Source organism: Camarhynchus parvulus, chromosome 5 (genome assembly GCF_901933205.1).
Source record: "Camarhynchus parvulus chromosome 5, STF_HiC, whole genome shotgun sequence".
In the NCBI taxonomy this organism is placed as follows: Eukaryota; Metazoa; Chordata; class Aves; order Passeriformes; family Thraupidae; genus Camarhynchus; species Camarhynchus parvulus.
This window is the reverse complement of record NC_044575.1, coordinates 14,144,984-14,168,594: the sequence shown is the minus strand read 5'-3', so window position 1 is coordinate 14,168,594 and position 23,611 is coordinate 14,144,984. Positions and strand designations below refer to the sequence as shown.

The window sequence follows — 23,611 nt, the reverse complement described above, 5'->3', positions numbered from 1 at the left end:
TTTATCTGAGTCATCGAGGAAGAAATTGGACACCCCTCAAAACCCCTGCAAAGAGAGAAAGTAATTATAAAACTAAGGATGCAGTGTGTGCACTCTGCTGACTATAACACAGTATTACTAGGGAAGAGTACACATTATTAAAAAATAGATCAGACTCAGAGCCATATGTGCTAGCAACACACAGACATTGTTAGTGACTGTGTCTGTGTAACTACAGCAGCTAGATTCTGCAATCTTTACTCAGGCAAGCCATTTTTCATGCTGGCATCCCCAGACACCATTCTGGCCCAAGCAGGGGACAGAAGAAAGTTTTTTATGTACAAACAAACACAGCTGAGATTTCCCCCAGCCCGTGTGTTCAAGCATTAGGTGGCAACATCCAGCCCATATATTAGTGAGGGATACAGCAGCAGAACACACAGGCTGGTTTTTAAACAGATTTCCTCAGTGGACTCTGGTTAGATTTTGCTCGAGTTTGAGCCATGTGCCACGTCTCTGTGCATTAAGCAGTAACAGCCCCATCTTACTGGAAGAACTCCTGGTCTGACATAGCACTGGTGTGCAAGAGGTGGTTGAGCCCCGCATGTGCAGAATCACTTGAGCAGTTCACATCTCCATCCTTTCCCTGCTTGGAGGCACCGAGCCTGAAGAGGCTGGAGCAACGCAGGGCAAGCTCCAGAGCATCCAGCCAGCACCGGCCTGTGAAAACAAAAGGAATTATTTAAGCATAGCAGAGTAAATAACACAATTCATGCACTGCTTCTCAAAAGCTTCTTGCCTGGGAGTAAAGCTCATTATCATTATAATTCAGGAAGTCACTGGGTACAACATATTTTTCATACATATGATCCCTAGGTTATCTTGCCAGGAATAGTGTGTTTTAGCAGCTGCACAAGTAACACATCTGCATGGGTGATACAGTGGGAAGCTCACCTCAACTCCCTCTTCCCTAATAACATCCCCTTCTGATCTCCCACAACTTGTTCACATCCCATTGTCCCTTTCTGATTTAGTCTGAGATGCAGGGAGTCTGCGCAGGTATGGTGCTTCCACACCACCCAGCATCTCCTGTCTGCAAGTATAACAATCCCCAAAACACATTCACCCCTTGGCATCTCCACCTCATGTGCTTCCAAAGGGCAGGGAGAGACCAGGGCAGTAAGCTGTGTGGGAGAGATCCCTGCTTACCCTGGGATCACTGAACCACAGCCTGCTCAGAGGTCTCATGATGGCTGTAGTGCTGCACTACCAATCCAATCAAGATCCAGGATGGTCAATATGTGACAGAGTGATTGAGACTAGAGAAAGTTGTCAGGCTGTTCATTTTCCCTCTTTTTCTGCATTTTAAATTTATTTTTCCATTCCTTCTCTCTGCCTGGTCCATCAGATAATCTCTGTGGGACATCATTTTTTCTTATCTTGCTGAAAAAAAAATCTTTACCTGAAGGGTCTATTTTGGAGAAATTGTAAGCATGGCACAGAGCCAAGACAAATTGCAGCTCCTGTGCACAGCCACACTGGATTTCCTTATGGCCTGCACAGGTCCCACAGACAGACAGCAAATGAAAAGCACAGGAATCCAAGCTGCCCCCTGGCTCCTTTTGCAATGATCCATACAAGGCTAGAAAGCTGCGTGTTAAAGCCCAACCACCACAGTGCTGGAGCTGCTGTACTCCTGGAAGCACCTGAAAATAGCCTGCTTCTGTAGTGCAGTCATTAATGAGGCCAAGGCACCTGCAAATTAGCTGAACATTCAAGAATTGAAGTATCAAGGGAGTTATCCTCTAATTTCAAGCTTGTAAAACAGAGCTCTTCATTACACTTCTCAGAATACATTTCACAATAATGAGAAGTGTGATTGAGAGGCAGTGAAGGAAACAAAGGATTTTGCTCTAGCAATGGCAAGTGTTGCAAACAGGGTTTCCCTGGACCGCATTCATTCCTGGTCCCATTTGGCAAAATTTTCATTAAATTCTTTTCTATCACACAGCATCAAGCACATGCATAAATCTCACTGGGATCCTGCTGCTCTCCTGGGCAGAATCCCCATCAACTTCAACATTACCAAAATTTGGCTCTATAAGACAAATGACAGCTTAAAAAAATCTAGAACATGCATATAAAGAAATATTTACAAATTTGAGTGGCTTTCAATGCCTGCTTTGATACAAAGCTGCAACCAGTAAAATAAAAACATCTCAAATCTCTGAAGAATTGCACTTGAACATTTAGCCAGGAACACTGCAGAGCCCCATTCATTTATTCTAATTTTATCCAATAAATTCCTTCAGCATCAGCTTATGATTTAATAACAACATCACAAATAATGGTTAATAAAAGATTAGAAAGGCTGAATGCTGTTGGAATTGATTTCACACTATTTTGTATTTAACAAATATTCTTGCATTAAGGCTTTACAGGCAGAGATTTATGCCGTTCTAACTACGTGGAGGATTTGCATGGATAACCCATCAGAGTTAATGGCTGCACTGAGCACAAATCCACCTCCTCCCACATATTTCTTGTCCCCCAAACCCACCACTATGCAAATCTGTTTCAGGCTGGCCTCACAAGGGAGCACACTCCTGCTCAGGCTCCCCGCCTTGACTCTCCTCTGCTTTTAAAACTGCTTTTCTTTTCCAGTTCTGCAGAGTGAGAACTCTGTGATTTGACATTTGGAAATGCTGCATATGTCAAGATATTTTTGTATTAAATAGGCTGTTAAAATCAGGTGCTTTGACAGGTAGGTTGATTTGTAGCAGCATGAGCCCTTTGAGGCAGCACCAAGGTCATCTCAGTGCTCTGCAGCTCCCAGGTATGCTCATTATCCTGTGACGGCTGAGGCAAGGGTGGCCCCAAGTCTCCCTCAGACATCCCCCTCCCTGGGGATGTAGACAGAGCAGCCCATGCTGGTCATGACCCATGGGCAGCTCTTTTACCCCCACCCCACTGCCACAGGGGTTCACCAGTGCTGCCATGACCTTACAGGCTTGGTCAAAAATTTGGAGGTTCACTAGATCACCCCCACTACATCACCAGAGGAAATTTCTACACAATACATCCAGGGTTTCCAACTCTTCAGACAACTCCCTGGAAGGTGTTATGAGAAACCTGAATCTTTTCTAAAGCCTTATTCAAGGAGCTTAAATGAAAAAAAAAAACAAACCCAAAACATTAAATATTCATTTTAATAGTCCCAGGCAGATACACAAAGCTTTAGAGGAACTTGCTGTGCATCAGCAGTCAGCATTCTTTGTGCCCTGCAGCACAAAGAAATGGCATCAGTGTACATCCTTGTTTTCATTTCTAACAGAAACCAAACCGAAGGGATGCAGAGCATCCCCAAGCCCAGAAATGGGCCTTCAGCCATCAGGTGGTGCTGTGAATCCAAACAAACACATGTCACTAACCCAGATGGAAAAGATGGGCTTAGCTCTGCAAATAAAAAGGTTACATTCTCTGCCAGTCAATGGTGTGTTAATTGCAGCAGAAAACCATAAAACTATACTCTCTCAATTACATGGATTGCACACAAGATAAACCTGTTTCCCTGCTAAAGGCCTATAAAAATGTTTTTACATCTGAGTGACCTTTCTACTGAGCTCTATTCTTCTGGATTGTGGAGATGATACAAAAATGCTAGCATTTGGATTACTTAATTGCTTACCTGACAACTCTGCTCACTCCCTCAGGAACTGCAGAAGGGGAGAAATGAATGTGGTCACATAATTAAAGGCTGTCACCTACAGAGACGGTACTGCATGAAGGCTTCATGGCTACCTCAATTCTCACATCTTCTAATTTTGAATGGGTGACTCAAATATGGCTTTTTATATACAGGGCAATTAGATCAGAAAATAATGTAAGATCTGGGTTCCTTCAGAGAGGAATGGCAGCCCAAAAGGGTGCATGTGAAGGAAGCCAAAAAACAAGTTACAATAATAGTCTTTTAGGAGGTTTGAAGCGACAATGTAAAAACTGCAATCAATTATCAGTTATAATTTTTCACACACTGTGGCCTAAACTCAGCATATGTTTAAATGCTGAAGAAAAACCCAGATGTATATTGTCAGCCTGTGGCAGAATCTCCCCACAAGCTTTTAAGCTCTTCTCAAATCAAATTATATAGAAACAGAGAGTTGTTTACATTGGAAAATACCTCTAAGATTATCAAGTCCAACTGCTAACCCAGGACTGCCAAGTCCACCATTAAACCATGTCCCAAAGTGCTACATCTGCATGTCTTATAAATATCTGCAGGGATCTTGACTCAGCCACTTCCCTGGGCAGCCTGTTCCAGGGCTCATCCACTAAGCAGGTCACCTTGCCATAGAAGGAGATCAGGTTGGTCAAGCAGGACCAGGCTGGCTGGTCCTGATCCCTTGGTTGTCCTGTACATGCTTTGAGGTGCAAACAGGAACCACTATGGCTCCTTGCAGGACACCTCCTGGGTCAGCAGGGCACCTCTGGCACCACGAAGAAACCTGGAGGCTGCAAGGCTGAATAGCAGCAGGCATATGCTTGCACCAATTCTTTTTTTTCACAGACAAAAGGAACTACTAAAACCAAGAGACAAAAATAATTTCTTCTCCCTCTTGGAAAAAAAAAAAGTTGAAACAACAGAAGGTGCTTATGCTGCTAACCTAGACTCAGTTCAAAGAAAAGCTTGACTCTGTCCTAGTCTTTGAAGAGATCTAAAATTACAAAAATATCTCACAGGACAAAAACAGGCAGCACTGAAAACACTAAGCTATTCAGTTTTGAAACTCTTTGCACTCATCTAGAAGAACTCATAATCTGATGTGCCAAGTCTATCTGCCACATTTTGCAGCAGCTGGTCACAAGGACGCAGCCAATGTTCTCTCAGCACTCACCAGAAAGAAGAATCTGCTCTAGATGGAATCACACCCTTACACACAGAAATATCAGTCTGGGACTATACTTCTTTTCTACTGCATTCCTGTAGCTACAGAACACCTGGGATGAATCTCTTGCCAATTAAGACTTCAAAAGACTCACACTGAGCAACCACACATTTCTCCAGAGAGGCATCACTAAGGGAATATTATTCTTCTTGAATTATTAAAGTCCTCCAGCTTTGGCCTCATGCCTCACACTTACAAGATAGATGCTTTTAAAAATCAACCTGAAGTAGACTGTCACCTGGAAACAATGAATTCTTGCTCAAGTGCACACAAATCACGAATGGTGAGAAGAGGCTGATTTGCTTCAGTCAGTGAACATTAAGGTCATCGTGTTCAGCTGACTGCTTATTTTGCTGTACCACTTGGGTGCCTGTGTGCATGATTTCTCCCACTTTGGCTGTCAAGATGCAAGGATGTGAGCTCTCAATTAGCTGCAGGTGCAATTTATGCAGTGAACTTAATGAAATATTGTTGCAGAAGCCTGGATTTTAAACCACTGTGAAAAGTCTAAGGAATATGAAACACAGACATAAAGCTAAAAGGATATTCTATTTTCTCCAGAGCTGCCAAGACCCAGAGATGTATTTCACTGTTAAATTGGTTTCAAATTGCAATCTTCCCTGTGGTTCTTTGCTTTTGTGCGTGACCCTTATTTCAATAACCTAATTTCCTCCCCAGATGAGAGCATCAGTTTGGGGGGAGGGGCCTGATGCCTAGAAAAGAAACAACACTGTAATCCATCAGGATTTCCACACAACTGCATCCACATTGGGCCCTGGAGGCTACCCAAAGCATACCTGAAGGAGAGGGCAGACAGAAGGAATAAAATGTAAATATCGTTTACAATTCCACTGTTAAGATTTTAACCCTTAGTAATCTGCTACTTCAAATTCCATTAGTAGGAATACGCCCTGTGGCAGCAGTGCCCATGGCACAGTGGAGATCCTCACTGTGAGACTTAAAATGCTTAGCACACATCAGTTAGATCTCAGGGGCAGCTCCAGAATGGTCTGGGCAGGAAGCTTGGGACAGATTTAAACTACTAATTCTAAGTCACTCCTCAACACAAATCTGAAACGTAGACACAGTCACTGGTTCAGAAAGAGCAGTCTTCTTTTTTGAAACTGGTAAGAAAGAAAGACCGTGCACTTGTACAGGTTGAGCTCCGTAGGCTGACATGACCCTTCCAGAGGTTGATGTTTAAAACACATGAAAAAGCAGACTGCAGCTCTGGTCTGTGAATGTGAAATCTGCTGTAGCTGGGCAGTGGTTCTGCAGATCGTCCAGAAGTCACGATTTTAAATCCTACCAACAGTCTGTCACAGATGGTACAGCAGAGGGGAAAATGGGGATTCTGAAATGCTGAGAGAAAAAGTAGGCCATGTAACTGCTGATCATGATATAGATGCCAGGATGGCTGAACTGTACATCTAACATATGCAGCAACTCAGTATTTCCCAGCAAGTCAGAGACCTCCACGAGTTAGTTATATTTGCCAAATGCTTTGTTGTTCATTTTCCACTACTAACATGGGAGACTGTGTTAAGAAGAACACCACAAGGACACCTCTTCAGAGACACTGTAGATTCATTCAGTATTGCCCTATGGGGGAGATGTGAAAACACTTCAAATACACACAAGGGCCCAGATCCCACCTGCCCCATTTGTCTCAGCTGGCTTAGCTCATTTTACCTCAATCCCCTGTCTCTCCTGCATCCTCTAGGTTTGTCCAGTGTGTTAAAGAAATGAAACAAACTCAGGGATACCCTTTTGGACATACCTCTTTACAACAGGTGAAGAAATGTAACAGTCTAAAAGCATTTCAGTCCTGTCTTCTGAGCTTAAAATCAAACCATATAAACTGCAAAGTACAAGCCTTAATCTCCTGCAGTTTATACAGAATTCTTTACATGTAGCAGTTTCTGTTCCTTGTGTCTTTGTCTGCATATGTTTTACATGACCTACTGACATTAATACTGTCCCCAGGTCACTCATCTCCATGTATGACACTCATGTTTGGCCCTTTGTCAGCACATGGGTTTGGGAGGAAGCTGCTCTTCCCTCTTGTCTGGAGATTTACATCCTGCCCTTCCTACACAAAATATGCCCACTTTCCACAGCTCACTGACCTCGGCTGCGAAGTCAAATACTCTCATTCAGCTGAAAATTACACCACTTTTCATGCTAATATTTCTGGTGCAATTGAGTATCTTTTTTTTTTTTTTTGAAGTCCACTGCTAAATAGACCGATCCCAAAGCTTTGGCTTTCATGATCACCTCACCAGACTCAGAATCTACCAGGGATAATGTGGGTGCTCCTAGAGCAGGTGGCTCTAGGGCACTGCTGGTGCTGTACAAGAGCTTGTATTTTGTCTTGAACCCAAGGCCCTAGTTACTTTATACATACACATTTAGGATATTTGATTGAGAGGCACCTCAGTTCCTCCTCCTTCCCTTATCACATTAGCTTTCAATTTAACATTAGGACCTTACTGGAGAGAAGCAGCAAAGTAAAGGAAAATCACACTAAACTGAAAGTAACTCTATTTTGATCTGCCTTGCCTCTGCATGCTTCCCAAGAATCTTGGCCAACATCTTGGCTCTCAAAATGTGTTCCAGTAATTCACTATTTTAAGCTCTTTTGACACTGGAGACACATAATAATTCACTGGGCAGAAAACTTGCCACAGGAATTTCAACACTGAAAATTCTCACATGCCAGGTATGGTCCCTTTTGTGCTTTTCCACCACGTGCTGTACGACCCAGACAGAGAGATCACAGCTAGAAAAGTCTTACCTCTGATGATCTCTTGGGAGCTATTGCTACCTTAGGAGCAATAACTAACTTAAGGTTAGTTAGAACAAATCTAAAACTCCTCTACTCCATGTAACTGGCCTATGGTAGACATAATAAAAAGAGAGAGTAGAAGCTCAGCCACAGGTCTCTTTGCTAGGCCGACTCTATGGTTTAATCATTAATAATTAAACTAGTAGAAAGACAAGTGCATGGGTCTCTAAGGAAATAATATTTTATAAAATCTGTATTGACAGACAGTTGTTGAAGCTGTTTGGTTGCCTAAGAACTCTGTAGGACTGTTCTGTGTATCTGTTCTGTGGGCTGCGTGTATAACCAGGGTTTGAAATGCCTCTAATTTAGCAGCTCTACCCTACAGCACTATTTTTCCCAACAAGGCATTATTGCATCAATCTATCTCTTTCTAGGCAGGTGATATTTGGAGCCAGGTTAGAATCCTGTATTCCTTTACACAAATAAGCTACAAAAGCAAACTTTTAGACTATTTTAGGAAATAGATGTGTTTCTATGGGCCTATATAAGCTTATTTTCATATAATTTCACTGCACTGACATCTGCAAGCAATTTTCAATGTCATGATGGTGTCCCTCACCATGAACTGTCCTCCTTTCACTGCAGGAGGAAAATAGCACAGAAGTCTGCAATGAAGGAAGGTTTCCTCCTATTCTAAGTGTTATGCCAAAGGTGCATTTGCATTGTTTCATTTCCATCTCTTAGGAAAATGTAAAACCTAATCACTGGAATAGAAGGACATTACTTTCAAAGCCCATTTCACTCCACAAGAAGTCCTCATGTCCTTAAAGTTACTCTAGATGAGACCCAAAGGAACATATGGGATAGATGAGCCCCCTTAGTGGGGTAAGTGAAAAATATCTGTAAAACGAACAGCCTAGGTTAATTTGCTATGAAAAAAAAATTAGAGTAGTCTGAAGGTCAAATGGAATGAAAACATGGTTTTAATCTTCTTATCTACTTATAAATCACTGATATTTTACATCCTCTGAAGTAATTTATAGAGATTTTCACATAGCAAGCTGGCATGTCTGTTATATACTGACCTAAATTTACCTTCCATAATTTTGCAAATTCCCAGAATAGTATTTTACATGTGGAGTCACCAGCATCTGGGCCTGCTATACTGCAAACCACAGCACAAATAGTTTACAGCAAAATTCAGGTGGCTGAAAGGCACCTACTGACAGCTCTTCAATATTACCATGCCATTTTCCTCCAACAGAGTAAGATGTAGGCAGATAAGACAATGAAGTCTCTGCTCAACTGAGGACACAGAGCCCATTTCATATCAGTTTTGGGACTTCCACTCTTTAGTTTACACTGACTTAGTGGTTTTCCCCAGTGAGAAGCCTAAGTCCTTCTCCTATACACAAGGCCAGAGAGGTGGCTGTTCAGTGAGGGCAACGAGATGTGCCAGAAGTCTGCTTGACTTATTCTGACCATTGCTAAGAGCAGTCTTTCAAGCTGGGTGAGCCACCATTTTTTCCTTTATACACTGTTTGTTTGTTTTTTAAATCAACCTATTTTCTTGACTAGCAGGAAGTCTACTATCTGGAGAAAGCAAACAAACCCCCAAACTTACCATCTGATTCGGAGGCTGCTCTGAAAATCAAGTAGCTGCTGGGAAGAGGCTGAGTGATCGAACCGACGTTTTCTCCCTTTGGTCCCTGGAAATGCACACAGAAAGAAAGATGTAAGGCATGGAAGCTGCAATGGACTGTTCAATGTCTTTCCACTCTTCCCAGGCAGAGTGTGTATGTTTGTGATAGGAAAGAAGGCAGGAGCAGATGGAAAAATTTGGAGAGACTCATTAGTAATCACGATATTGCCGCTGCAGCTCCAAGGCAGTAATGAGCTCCTATGATAATGGGGCTTGGTGTAACCTATGCTCAGCCCAAAACCTGCTATGTTTATTCTGATATGCAAGAGTGGAAAGATCTTATTGCTGTCACTTGGGACAAAATCAGTCAAACCTTTGTGCAACACCAGAAGGAACTGCTCCATGAGGTGCACGTGGAGTCTGCTGGCAGCCAGACACACTCACATGAAACACCCTTCACTCACCAGCACAAAAGCAACAGAGCCACACCTTGTGCTCTGAGTGCCTCCAGCAGAGAGGCAACAGCAGCTCTCCTGGAAGTAAACAAAGGGGAAACTCTATCCTGAGTCTGTGGGAAAAGTGAAGATGGGAAAACCACAGGCTGAGGACCAAAGGTTTCCCAGCAAGGGCACATTCTACTGGGTCGCAATCCTTCACCTTTAAATCCAGAGAACCCTTATGCTGTGGTGCCTGCAGTGACAGCCACTTCAGGCTTTGCTCATTTTATGCTGCCTTTCATTTAGAAGCTGTGGCAAAAAAATAAAAAGTGTCTGGTAAACATCCTGCCACCATGCTTTCAGCATGACCCTCCAGAAATGATGCCCAGGGAAGCAAAGTTCATCCTGGATGAGACACTTTTTGAGCAGAACCACAGGCTCCCTCCTTGATCTCCTCCCTGCTTCCTTCTCTTCTGAACTCCAGGAGATGCTAAGAAAAAGCAGTTCCTTATGCAGTGAACTCAGCTTCATACTCTTCATGGTATGGACTTTGTGCCATAACCTGACAGAAATAAATAGAAATCTCTCCTCTTTCATTGCATTTTCAAAGTGACCCAGCTCATCCTCTTCCTCACTTTGTAACAAATAACAGAAAAGCAGATCTTTTTTCAAATATGCAGACATTATGTCAGAAATAAAAGCAGGGCAGAAAACATCACCAATACTTGGTGACCACTATGTCACCTGCAGGGGGGAGCAAGAGAATGCTCCAGGATGCTCCAATACAGATTTCCTTGACTTTCTAGAGAATACCACACAATGCTGAAAAACTAGGCAGATTTTTGCAGTTTGAGTGTTACTTTCCTCCTTTCTGTGGGCCTTTATAGTATCCACCATATTCTTTGAAAGAAGGATTCCTTCCTCCTAGTTGGTAAACATGGAACTGTGACTGCTATTGAAAAATGCTCCTGTACACAAGTTCTTCACAGTTAAATAGTCATTTTATCTGGATTTTTAAGTTATACTCAGAAAACCAAAATTTGGACAGAATTTAAAGTAGGAAAAGCATCAAATTATATCTGAGTGTGTGAAGATGAAGTGTTAAGAAGACAACAAGCTCCAGTCAAGCCTCTTGCCTTCACATCTGCAGGGTTCCTCTGCAGCCAAGAGAAAGTGGATTCCTTGCTACTTTCTTTTTCTCCTCCCCTCTCCCACAGGAGGTTCACAAAATTAAGACTGTTTAAAGGCTTAATAGTCAGGACTGGCAGAGTTGAGATTTGATTTGTAAACCAGAGCAGAGCAGCTTAAGACATTACTAGTGACATTAATGCAATCAGGCATCATTCCCCATGGCATTTTTCCTTTCAGCTGCTTGCAGCTGAGCAGGGCATTGGACAACTATTGATAACACCATTACTTGTGTTTTTAGTGCGGAGGTGGATATTTGCTCTGTTTGAGGAAAAAAACCACAACCTAACAGTACAGATACAGAGAAACAATATTAAAAAGGGGGAAATGGGAAGGAAGTGATAACACAAGATTCTAACAGGCATTTTAGGCACATGGATGAACTCAAGAAGCAGCCAGGTCACTCTGTCAAGGAAACACATTCAACAGTAAGGCATGTTCATGCATGGAGGGGACCATTTCCAACAGAAAAAGAAAAGAGAGGAGGCCATGAAAATAAAGCCAACATCTGCACAGATTAAATGATGGTCTGCGTCTGCACAGCAGAGATAATGATGCTTTCTGCCTCCCAGCCTTCAAGCACCATGCCAATGACCATCCCTCACTCAAAGTATTATCCCAGCTGCACCAGCACCCAGAGCCCAGCTGCAGCCCCTGTGCAGTACAACCAAGAGAGGACCACCATAGGATCATTCCTATTTTTACATCTGATTTGAGACTCAAAAGCCATTATGAAACGGGGTGATTGGGCTTTGAGAAATGGAGAGGACTGACAGTTTTGGATAGTATGACAAGACATCTCAGAGAGTCATAAAACAAGGCTTAAAAGAAGGGGGGGAAATCTCCTTAACAGTATTGTGGATAACCACAAGAATGAAGATTAAACTATTGTATTCTGGAATAGAATAACAACTAGAAAAGCAGCAGTGCAAGACCATTACTAGAACTTTTTCTTTAAAGGAATGACTCAAATTCTTACAAATCAACAAAATTCAAATTAAACATTTTCCCAGATGCAGTGGGTCTGACCCACAACTTACTTATTGTTCTAAATAAATGTTAGAACAGGCTGCAGATAATGAAAGCCTTCCCATACTACACTGTTCAACCAGCTTCTAAGCAAGCTTGAAGGGAAATACAACCTATTCCAGGACATCTTTTGGGACAGGCAGGCAAACCCTGCCAGCTGATAGCTCTACACTCCCTCTGTGCAGCAGGAGGACAGACACCACACCCTCACACGAATTACTAGGTTGGCATCCCCCAGTCTCCTGCAGCAACCTCAGCAAATGTCTCTTCCCAGGAGCGGTGTGGGATCACACTGCCCTCACACACGGGACAAAAAACCTCTGCAGCAGCATTTGGAGCATGCAGGGGAAGCTTTTCTTACCACTGCTTGCACTGCTGGCTGATTTGGGGACCCTGACAGTTTTGGCCTTGCATTTACAAAGGCCTGGATGGAACCAATAGATAAAAGGTCTAATCCATGTGCACTGCAAAGGAGTTTCAGGCTGAAATTCTCAAAAAGCCAGGGAAGCAGTATAGAATAAAGAACTCTTTCCCTTAGCAATATGCTTCTAAGACAGCTCTAGACCCCAGAGAGCTTTATATGAAAATCAGTAACCTGATGCATGTATTTAGCTTTCAACTATAAGCCGTGGCCTTTACATCTTTTCTTGAAAGGTGCCCCAAAATCTTGTCCTGCTCTGACTGAAGTTAAATGCCTGCACATCAAATTTGTTTGGCCAGTACTATCTGTCAAAGGCCTATGGCAGTGCCTGAACCAGACATTTGTTCCAGGGCTGAAGCCCAGAGTTAGCTCCAAACATCTGCTGGGCAGCCAGGCCAATATGTACAAAGATATTCAGTAATTTCCCTGAGTAAACTGCAAATCCACTGATAAGAGTGAAACCTGGACCATCAACTCTCATCTGGATAACCCCTGAAAATTTCACAAGCCATTTTGGCCAAGAATGAAAGGTGTTCATCCACCTCTTATTCCCATTGTGATGGACAGTAACTTGGGCTTTTTGCTTAAGCTCGAGTGAATCTATATTTCATGAGAAACAGACTTTCTTTGCATAGTTTTACACAACCAATGTAGATCAGTCAATTCTGCTCCAGTTGCTTTAAAAATAGGCTGTGAAATGACATAAAATAAAACAGTATTTTTAGCAGTTTCAGCCTTAAACTGTTGACAGAGTGCAGACAGCCTCTTTGACATCAAGCAGCTCACTGGTGGTTTTCTTCCTGATGTGTATTTTGGTGTTTACCTCGTAGCTGAGAGCATCTATCACACATAACAATCCAGGCTGAACTCAGGTTTCAGGAAGTATCCTACTATGCAGCTCAAATATGGCTTTCTAAATATGTCTCAAGAAATGTAGAATATTACTTTAAAACTTAAACCTCTTTGGACTTCCTGTAGTCCACAAACATTTTCAGATACATACTCCCTTCACATTTAATATACTAATTTTTATTTCTATCTTATATTTTCTCAAGAGACACAAGAATTAGATATACATATTTAAATGCATACACACATTGATAAAACCTCCTCTTTCTTTGGGATGCTTCATATCAAAGGAAGGGCATCCTAGTGCAACATTTCAGATCTGTCAGCAACTCTGCCTTTCAGTATTTGACTGCACTTTTGATTCTATTTTTCACTATCTCCTCTGACTGTGCTTCTCAGAAGAATTCAGTTGACCTGTCAAGTCACAAGGAAGGTTTTTGTTGACAGACAGTAAATCATCAACAACCTTCTTGGGTACATGTTCTGAATTTAAAAAGCATCAAAACTCTCAAAACTGAATAAGAAGCAAGGTAGCAATGAAACCTTTGAAACTTTAAGGAAAAGCAATGCATTTAGGCACAAATCAGAGCTGCTGGCAGAAATCAGCAGCTCTCACCCCTGGTTGCTGAGGTTAATTTTAATTCTCTCCTCCTAGCTTATTAAAAATGGAAAGGCTTTTTATAGCGATTGTATAGCTGTGTTTAAAACTGTTCTATTAACTGCACGGATGAGCAAGAGTGTGTCTGCTTGATCTGCTCCCACAGGGCTGCTCCCTTTTGTCAGAACTCCTGATGCCATGACAAGTGCTTTCACTGCACTCTCGTGAGTCTCTCCATTTCCATTCCCTCTGCTGACTACCTTGCAGCAAGGCATCAACTCACAATGCCTTATTTACACTTGTGATGTTTTCTAGAGAATTTATATCTGCATTAACTCTGGTTTTGTCACTGGTTTTGACAGGGAGACAAATACAAGAACATTTAAGTTTTGTCTTCAGGGTATCCAAAAGATGTGGTTCTCAGTGCCTCTCAGGAGGTGCTGGAATCTTCCTCTTTGCTCATATACATTACATTTTTTTTTCTTTTTTTTTACCTATTCTTGAAAGAAAGAAGAAAAAGGAATACACCTCTTTAAGATTTGCAGGGAGTTATTTCAAGAAGTGTAAAAAACTACTAATCATTTTTGTTACAGGGAGATCCAGAGGTCACTGCAGGAGCCACTGTGTGTACAGGAAGGGATTGTCTCAGCCTGAAGAATAAGTCAAAATGAAGTGGAGAAAATCCTGCTATTTCCATTTTAAAGAAGAGACAATAAGAGCTATCTGAAGTCATGCTTTTGTGCAACAGTCAAGGCTTGAGCAGAACACTGAGTTCCAAGTCCATTGCAAACAAATCCAAACCTCAGGGGCATTAGAAAAAAAGAACTCATTATAAACCTGCTTTTTTGTCACTTTGCTAACCATCTCCCTGTCTTGTATGAAGCACTTGGTGCTTTCTGTGTCCTTGTTTTGGGGACTTTAGTTAACTGTGTCTATGCCCAGCTCCTTTTAAAGATGTTGATATAGTTTCTAGGTATTGAACTTTTTTCCCTGCACTAACACATTTCCTTTTTCCTCAGTCTATGCAGGCATCTGTACACTGAGAATGAGACCTCTGTGGAACTAACCACAAGGACTATGTCTCTTTGATATCATTCAATGATCAAGCTTTGGTAGCCTTAATCTTTCTATGCAGTCAATTCACCACTGCTAACAGCAACTGAATAACTAAATAGTATCAGTGGTAGAAACTTTGGTGACCAAGAAGAGGTTGTTTGACTCATCAGGATTGTTACCTTTACAGCCCAGATGGACTGATCCAAAGGATGGAAGAGTTTAAAGCAGAAGCCATCCTTTTTGGAGGGTCTCTCGATCAGCTCACAAGAATGGAGCAGAATTGTCCCAACCCACTGTCCAATCTTTGGCGTCTTATAAATGAGCAGCACTCCTGGTTTTAGGACACACCATAGTTTGGTCCAGCTCTTCAGAGTCCCACGAATCTGGAGGGGGGAAAAAAGTTGCATCTACATTGTTCCTTAGAAGAAACCCAGCATTTATTCAGTATTGATACAGTATTTCCAGTATGGTTATTCCAAGGCTGCATCATGATACACTTCCTAAGGAAAATACATGGTGTTCCCTGAACAGTCCTAGGGACCTCACAGCAAAATCCCAAAACTTGGAAATCTGGATAGCAGAATCTTGTCTTCATATTTTTATTGCTGGCTTAGTATTCTTCCTATTTTTATTACTAGCTCAGTGTTAGCAGCTTGGTTAATTTTTTAGGCAATGAGCACTGCTGGCCCATGTGAGAGTGATCTGTTAATAATCACAGAGGACATGCCAATTAGAACATTGCATATAAAAATGTTATAGCTAGTCTAACTCGACTTATAAGTCATTTTAATAGTGTTCTGCAGAACACTGCTATTAATGGGTTTTGTCAAATACCCCATTTTTAAAAGTACTGTCTCCAGCTGCTTTACTTCTCTGTCGAGCTCAATGCAGCTCTCTCTTGTATAGAAAACATTAAATCTGATAAGAGTACATTAAAGATAACAGCTTTAAGAATGGAGAAGTTTCTCAGTAAGGTTAGATTTTGCCTAAGGTCTTCCTGCCTTCAACATTCATAAGCCAAACCTCAAGTCTTTTCTGTGTTCTGTTTTTGTGGCCCAGCATTATGCGCAGCTCACCAGAAATTTCCAGTCACAGCAAACATGCAACAGGTATTTTGTGTTTTTTATTCTTCATTAACAGTAAACACTACAGGAAGACCATGCTGCCAATCTAACTTCTCAAATAAACCAGAAGCATGTCACTTTTCTGACCTTTAATAATAATTGCAGAACAATGTTGGAGGTTTTTACCACTAACCAAATGCAACTGTACTGTTTCATGAGATCCTTAAGTTACTTTGTTTTTCTTAAGAGCTATGTGTTAGGCAATGTTTGAAAATTAGGTTTTGCTAACACAAAAGGTTCAACCATTCACTATTATTTGAGAAGACTAAATGGCCCCAAAGGAGGAGAAAACCAGTGCTCATCTCTCAATGTCAATCCAGATTTACTTTGCCACACAGAAGTTTCAGGACTTCAATGAGAAGGTGTCACTACCTGAGTCTGTGCACAAGGAGAAATTGCAGTTGTCATCAGGTACAATATGTTTCATTCTGTGCTGTGACAACAGAAAATCCAATTGTCAATAGAACAAGCTGTATCTGCCCATTTTCAGGCTGTTATTCAGTCTATTCCCTGTTCAGTACAAAACCACATTTATGGGAAGAGGCCAACAGAGTCTTTCAGAGAGGAACAAAGAGAGAAACATCACTTCCCTTTGTACCATGCCCTTTTTGAGCCCTTGTGGCTGCTTAAGGACATGGAATAGACCAACTGAGTTAAGGTGGAAAGTAAATACCCACAGTTCTACTTTTATAGCAGTTATTTAAGTAAAGCTTGAGTTAAAGCTTGAAAACTATTTGGTCTTCTTTCACTTACAAAAGTCCTAGTGCATACATCTCAGACACATCAACTACTTCACATCTCACTTATTTTTTCCCACATCCTCAGAAGAAATGGTCTGTATCAAATACCTTCAGCCAGTCTGCTGTGATCACCACACTGGGATCCTTCAGAGCACTGAAGAGTTGTTTGGTAGCTCTTTTCTTCTCCTGTCTGTAATTTTTTTTTTGTACCTGGTTGAGAACAGAGAAAATATAGTAGCTGTAATCATGGCCTCTTTTGGGGAGGAAAGAACATAATGCATTAAGGACAGTTATGTATAGCACAGCAAGAACTTGACCCAGCACAGGTTCCCCAGAAATGAGCACAAGGAGGAATAAAAACATCACCAGAAAACAAGCATTTTCTTTGCTCCTGAAGTTTCATTAAACACAACCTAGTTTGTCTTTCATTTGAGGAAAAGGAAAGAGGATGGATATCCAGCCTTCCTCACCCCTCAAATTCAAGAAACTGTATCTAATTTCATTTATTTATACTTTTGGTTTGGTAGACAAGCAAGCGTTCAAGCTACAATTTGCTCAGATTGCTTAGGCAAGTCTGTCCTAACAAGAGCAGTGAAGGATTACAATCCTCTTGAGGTGCCTAATGGCTCCAGAACATACAAACACAGTGAAATAATTACACTGATCTGTTCTGCTTGCAGTATATAATCTAATCCTGCATATAAAAGCCTGTAAATGTCCTTGGGCTCTAATGACTCCTAGAAGATTCAGAGGCTTCTCTGGGTCTTGGGAAATGACTTTGACTTATTTCCAATGGTTTGTTTAGAAGGTACCATTTGTTTTTCAAAAGAAGATCAGCTGATCATGACCTGGCTGCTTTGAACATACCTTCAGTGTTTCCTTCTTCATGAATTTGGCTGTTGGAGACACACACTCTTTGTCAGACCCATTGCAAAGCTTATACTCGATCTAAAAAAAATGGGGAGTGAAGAAAATAGGAATGTGTTAACATGAAGATGTTCAAGTTATGCTCTGATAAAGTGTTGTTTACAACTTTCAGGAATCCATGAAAGAGCTGATTGCAGACTTCAGCAGCGGAACACTAAGCAGGTGCACAAAATGCATATCTATAGTGCAGTCCAAACTTCCTTTTTATACCCATGGCTGGCTGAAAAATTCCCCACCAAATTTCTTTGTATTTCTCCCATGCAGACATTAATCTTGGTTAAAAAATAAAGAAAAAAAACCCAACAAAACAATAAGACAAAACAGAAAGCTAAAGAATTATTTCTAATTTTGAAAACTGTCCAACTCTGTTCAGATCTGAAAGCATTTCAATTACTAGAACAGAACTTATGAGGAATTTGTTAAAGATTTTTCAGAACTAGACTTGAAACTGGCAATGACTGTTGCACTGACTGAAATGTCCAAAAACATGCATGGGCAAGAAACGACCTAATCATGTTACAGATAACACAGGAAATCACCTCCATCTTGGCCTTGCAAAGTGAAGCACAAAATACACACAGTCACTTCAAATGGTGTTTGATAGTGTCAGCGCTGTTTAAACTCACTTTCAGAAACTACAGACTGATCTCCTGGCTGTGCTGATGGGCTGCAGAAATGCTTTACTCTCATTAGGCATAATGAGAGCATTACTGTTACCAAAATAAAGTGTGCTTAGAAAGAGCAGCTCTCCAGAGCCCAGCTCACAACGAGGACCCCCACGTGGAAAGGTTCTGTCAGCAAATTGTACAAAACCTGGGCAGGGTTAGTGGTGAAAGAATTACGGTACAGTCTGGACTCTGCTGCTTTTTACGCGACCTTGGGGAAGTTACTTTCTCTCTCTGTACCTCTCTTCTTCCAACCTTTCATGTGTCTGATGCATTCAGACAGTGCTCTTTTGGGGTCAGGCACTGTCTCTCCCACTCACACATGACAGTTTTAAAAGAAAAGCTCAGCCCTCAGCCACCTTGATTTAATGAGTGTGACACAAAAATGAGGTGTATTAAGGAAAAAATGTATCAAATATATTTCCCATTTATAAATTCACAGCTATGATGTGAAACAAAGCCACTGGGCTCTTAGAATTTCTCTCCTTGATGTCACAAATTCATGTAATAATTTTACAGCACCTTCGGTTTGAAGAGACCCACTTCCTCCTTCCCTCCCAGTGACACAGAAACCTCTCGGGCTACTACAGCCATGAACTATGCTGCACATTAGTGTGAGCAGGAAAATGTTTAATGACAGCCAGATCAGTCCTTTTCATATGACTCAGAGAAAAACACAGATCAAGACCCGATCACAGCAAACAAGCCACCAACTATACCTTGGAGACAGGGGCAGGAGCAAAAATGGGAGATAAGGGTGCCTGCTCAACTGAGCAAAATTCCTTGTAGATTATGCAGAATTAGAAATCAGGGCAGAAGCTGCAATTTGCAACAGAGCCACAGTCACTGTAGAACCTATTACTTGTTCTCACATCCCCTTGTAGTACTCTTTCACTAAAACCAAAACTACACATGATACTTTGAAAATAGAGAAGTGAAAACACTATGATAACACACAAAGGCCAGTGGGAGCCCTGATCTGACTGTTTAGCTCACAAGTCAGCTTGGATCCACTCAAAGAAAAGGCCATCTCCTGAACTCCTGAAAACTATTCAGTGTTTGCTGGTTTTGTTTTCACAGAAAGCTAAGCCTGCCTCCTCTGCCTGCAATGCAGTCTCTGATTCGTATTTTGTGCTTTGGACTTTACTGTAAAACCACAAGAATGGTGGGGACCACTGTACAGATGTGACAAATGAGCAGAGAGCTGTGCCCACAGGGTCTTTGTCAAATTTCAAAGGGCAGTAGTAGACATTTGGGAGATCAGCTATAAGCCTTTCTCTATAAAGAAACCTTTCCAAATGCCTAAATATCTCTGAGCAAGAATCCTTCAGAATTATTAGGAGATTATGCTTTCATGATTCGAGATGCATGTCCTCTGAAATCGGTCAAAAGAATTCTCCCCCTTTCTCCCAATTAGCAGGAAGAATGTCCTGTCCTTGAGACACAGCTATGAGCCAATTGTTTATCAGTAATTTCACTCCCTCCAGCCTGAGGGATCAGACACAGAGAGAAACACTGTGTACTAGTCCTCATTAGCCACTGTGAGAGGCAGCAAAAGCACAGATGTTCCCAGATTCTAAGAAATACCGCTCAGGTGCCGGCAAAGCATCAGGATACAAAGAATGCTTTTTTATCTGTTAATTAAAACAAGTTACAGTTGCTGGTTATAGAGAAAATTACACCGTAGCCCTTATATAAAGAATGAAATTTCGGCCCCTAAGCTCACTTGGCTCGAGGAGTTTGCTTGCAGCTGAATTCAGAAAGGCTTCCAACAACCACAGCAAACATGAGCCTAGACCTGCAGCTCGTGGGGAACTGGCACTGACACAGACAGAGGCACTTCCACTGCTCCACCAGCCCCACCCTGCCTCCTCCTTGGAGTCTCTCTGGGTCACGCTAAAAATAGAGTTGAACAAGCACAAGGCTTTAAACCTGGGATGTTCACACAGGCAGACACCGATTCTGACTCTTTGGGAGTGCTGACTCCATGACCAAGGACACTGGTGCCCAATTCCAGCCAATACTGCTGTGCACACCATCAAACCACAGCACACAACAGCTGATGAAGGGGTAATCTCCCTTGACACCACAACAGCCTTTAGGAGCTCAATAAATACAGTGGAACTTGTCTGATACCGTACTGGTGTTTCACTTAGTTAAAGCAGCTGGATGAAGAGCTTTGGAGGATGCTCTGGTGGGTCCTGAACCACTGTGCTGCTTCCTTCAGGCACTCCCTCCCCCAGGTCTGGGCTACACCTGGACATGCTGACTCTGAACCTGGCTTGTAACGGGAAACAGGGACACAGGGATGGTGGTCACCAAGACAGGCTTGAGAGTGGATGAGAAAGAAGCAGTAACATAGGTACTCACTGCCCATATAAGAATTTCTAGGCATGGGAAAATAAGTTTCTGTGCCTCTATGTCCCAAAAGCTGTAATGTACCTACCAGCTGTGTGACCAGTACCAGAGCTCCCCGAGATGGTTGCAAAATGCTTTAAGAAGAGAGAGAAAATGTTACTACAACTAAGCCATGGTTTTAACTAGCAGCCTGGACAAGCTTTCAGATGTGCCTGACCTGGGACTTCTGACAGCTCCCCAGTTAGTTTTTATCAAGGCAGACTGATTGCTTCTCCCTTCCGACTTTGCCTCTCGTTATGCATATGAGGATGCACCATCACCGATCCTAAAGAGCAGCTTGCTGGCAAGGAAACCGGTGATCTACAGAGCAAAAAGCATTGTGTTTCTGGGTTTAAAGTTCCTGCTTTCCCACAGGACAGGTGGGATCTAACTCCTCAGGACAGCACACCATAGGTTTCCATGCTGCTGATAGTAATGACAGTTCCTCTAGGATGAAATAATATGATTCCATATTTTTACATTAATCTGTCCTAATGGTTTTGATTGTACCTTGTGGCATACATAAGATTCAGTAAATTTGGGCCATCAGCTCTAAAGATTCCCAATACACAGCAGGGTCTCACATTGCTAAGACACACCAAGAGCATTTAATGATGTCTTTCTACTGCCCTGCCTTTCTCAGCCTGGCAGAAAACTAAGAGAAGCCATTTGTCATCACAGCAAGTCTTCCAAGGACACTGGGATAACGCTTGTGCAGGGTACCAGAATTTGGTCCCCGCTCTTTGCAACAATATGTGAACAATATTGGCCACAGATGAGACTTTGTACAATGGGAGAGTAAGGAATTTGTGTTCTTTTTAAAGAAAGAAAAAGCACACTGGAGTATTCTAATAAGAAAGTAGTAAGTAGGCTTTCCAGATACTGGTTCCCATTAAGAGTGAAGTCTGTTATTCTGCCAAAAACTTTCACCAGAGCATGCTGCAGCACTCACAGGGAGAAGAAATTGTTGTCCCTTTTCAGTTCTCTAATCAAACCTGTCCTTTTCAGGACAGAGTGATGACCTCGCCACTGACAATGGGCTGTACTGTACTCAAAAATATACTTTTTATCCCAGTTAAGTTTCTGTTCCCTTTCATCTCAGTCTTGGAGCTCTGGAGATCCACTGCTGATTTTTAGCAGTCATCACAATACCCTAACACTTCTGCCAGGCTTTTTAAGAGAGCATGCAGAGTCCTCACAATAGTGCTATTCAGATCCAGAGTCTTTTTGGTGACTTCATTTCCAAGAGGAATCAAATCATTTCACAGAAAAGCAGCCTGTGATCAACTCTGGTGTGGGGGATGCCAGCCCTTCAGCATGCCAGCCCTACCTAGGACAACAGCAAGAGGAATATTCTGTTACTTAGCTCAAGCAATCCTTGCTGCACAACAGCCAGAATTATTCCAAATCAGAAGGATTTTAAATAAAGTCATTCTCAAGCTGGGCTCTGCATGGTAACAGCAGTGACAGCTTACAAGCTGCCCTTTCGTCTTCTTTGTATCCAAGAGAGAGAGAGACAAGATCAGATGGGAATGGAAGGCAGAAAAAAAGGAGCTGAGGTCATAAGTTATGCTTCACAAAATCAGTGACATGTCCTTGGTCAGATGTAATTTCTCCAGAATCTTTTCCACATATAATTGCTACAAATCACAATCGTACAGAAATAAAAGAAATAAAAGAAAAGTTGTTTAAGTAGTATAAAAGTTACAAAACAGCTCGGTTTGACTTTGCAACTGAGAAATTCCTTGTTACTTACGTGAATGTTCACAGATATCTCAACCAAATGTTCATTATAATATAAGCAGTTCTTTTTGAAAACTTTTTACTTTTGTTGTGAATTAACAGCTCATCCAAAGCACAGTGGAGTCAGTGAAACAATTCTTACTGACAAAGAACCTTTGCAGTAGGAAAGATTACCCTTCAACTGATATGCTGCTTTACAGCAAGCGGAATAATCTTCAACTGAAACTTTCCAGTTGGGAAAAAAACCCAACATAATGATTCCTCTTATTTCAACAATGTTACAAAGATACAGTGACTGTGTTTACAACTCTGAAGCAGCACAATGATTAGCACAAACTGAAAAGCCCATACAAATAAACAGTTGACATGACAGCAGCATCTGGGGAAAATAACTGGTGAAATTCACCCATCCATGCAACTTCAAATACCTAGTTATACCAATATTTAGTGGAATCCTTGGCTCCATTGCATCAAATTATGGAAAATAAAGAAAAACCCACAGACCTCACAGGATTTCCATTTGATCACTTAAGTGTGCCTTGCATGGGAAGTTTGTTCTACAAGGTCAGAATATTTAAAGAGAACATATGAGGTGAGATGGGAAGTTGGACACTGAGAAAGATGCTGCTTCACATGACTGTCATAGACATAGTGCCAGCAGAAAGCTGAAGCAGTTTTGATTTCCCCTCCAGCTATAGGCACAGCTTTTGTCCCTAGGCTGAGATTAAACAAAGTGAGCAATGAAAAACAATTGGATTTGCAGTTTTGCTAAATTTTTTAATAAATAATTTCAATTTCAGCACCTCCATTTGCCCTCACCTTCCTTGTCAGAAACTTAATCTAGTGACTAAGGAATTACAATCACCAGTGACCTATGCTGACATGACTGCACTGTTGTGGCTTACCCAAACTTCTCAACTTTGAGTTACTGCCGTCCACATTCACCTCTGTGAGGCATCTGGGTGTTTTCAGGGCTTGTATGTACCTACAGAGGTTAGGGCTGCTCCATGTTTTCCACTTCACATGTAAAATCCCACCCCTCTTCAACCTGATTTTCCCAGGATACTCCAGGCTACATCTCT

The 23,611-nt window shown here is 41.8% G+C and overlaps 1 protein-coding gene across 5 annotated transcripts in view; it reads right to left on the bottom strand.

The window, feature by feature from the left end:
• OSBPL5 (oxysterol binding protein like 5) overlaps window positions 1-23,611 on the bottom strand; it is a 173,621-nt gene that overhangs the window by 28,579 nt on the left and 121,431 nt on the right. For all 5 annotated transcript variants that reach the window (XM_030950552.1, XM_030950548.1, XM_030950550.1 and 2 more), the window contains 5 exons: window positions 17,665-17,745; window positions 16,906-17,007; window positions 15,113-15,316; window positions 9,338-9,422; window positions 528-699 (listed from right to left, as the gene is read on the bottom strand). In XM_030950552.1, coding sequence (XP_030806412.1) covers window positions 528-699; window positions 9,338-9,422; window positions 15,113-15,316; window positions 16,906-17,007; window positions 17,665-17,745 — 644 coding nt within the window. The remainder of the gene's footprint in view (window positions 1-527; window positions 700-9,337; window positions 9,423-15,112; window positions 15,317-16,905; window positions 17,008-17,664; window positions 17,746-23,611) is intronic.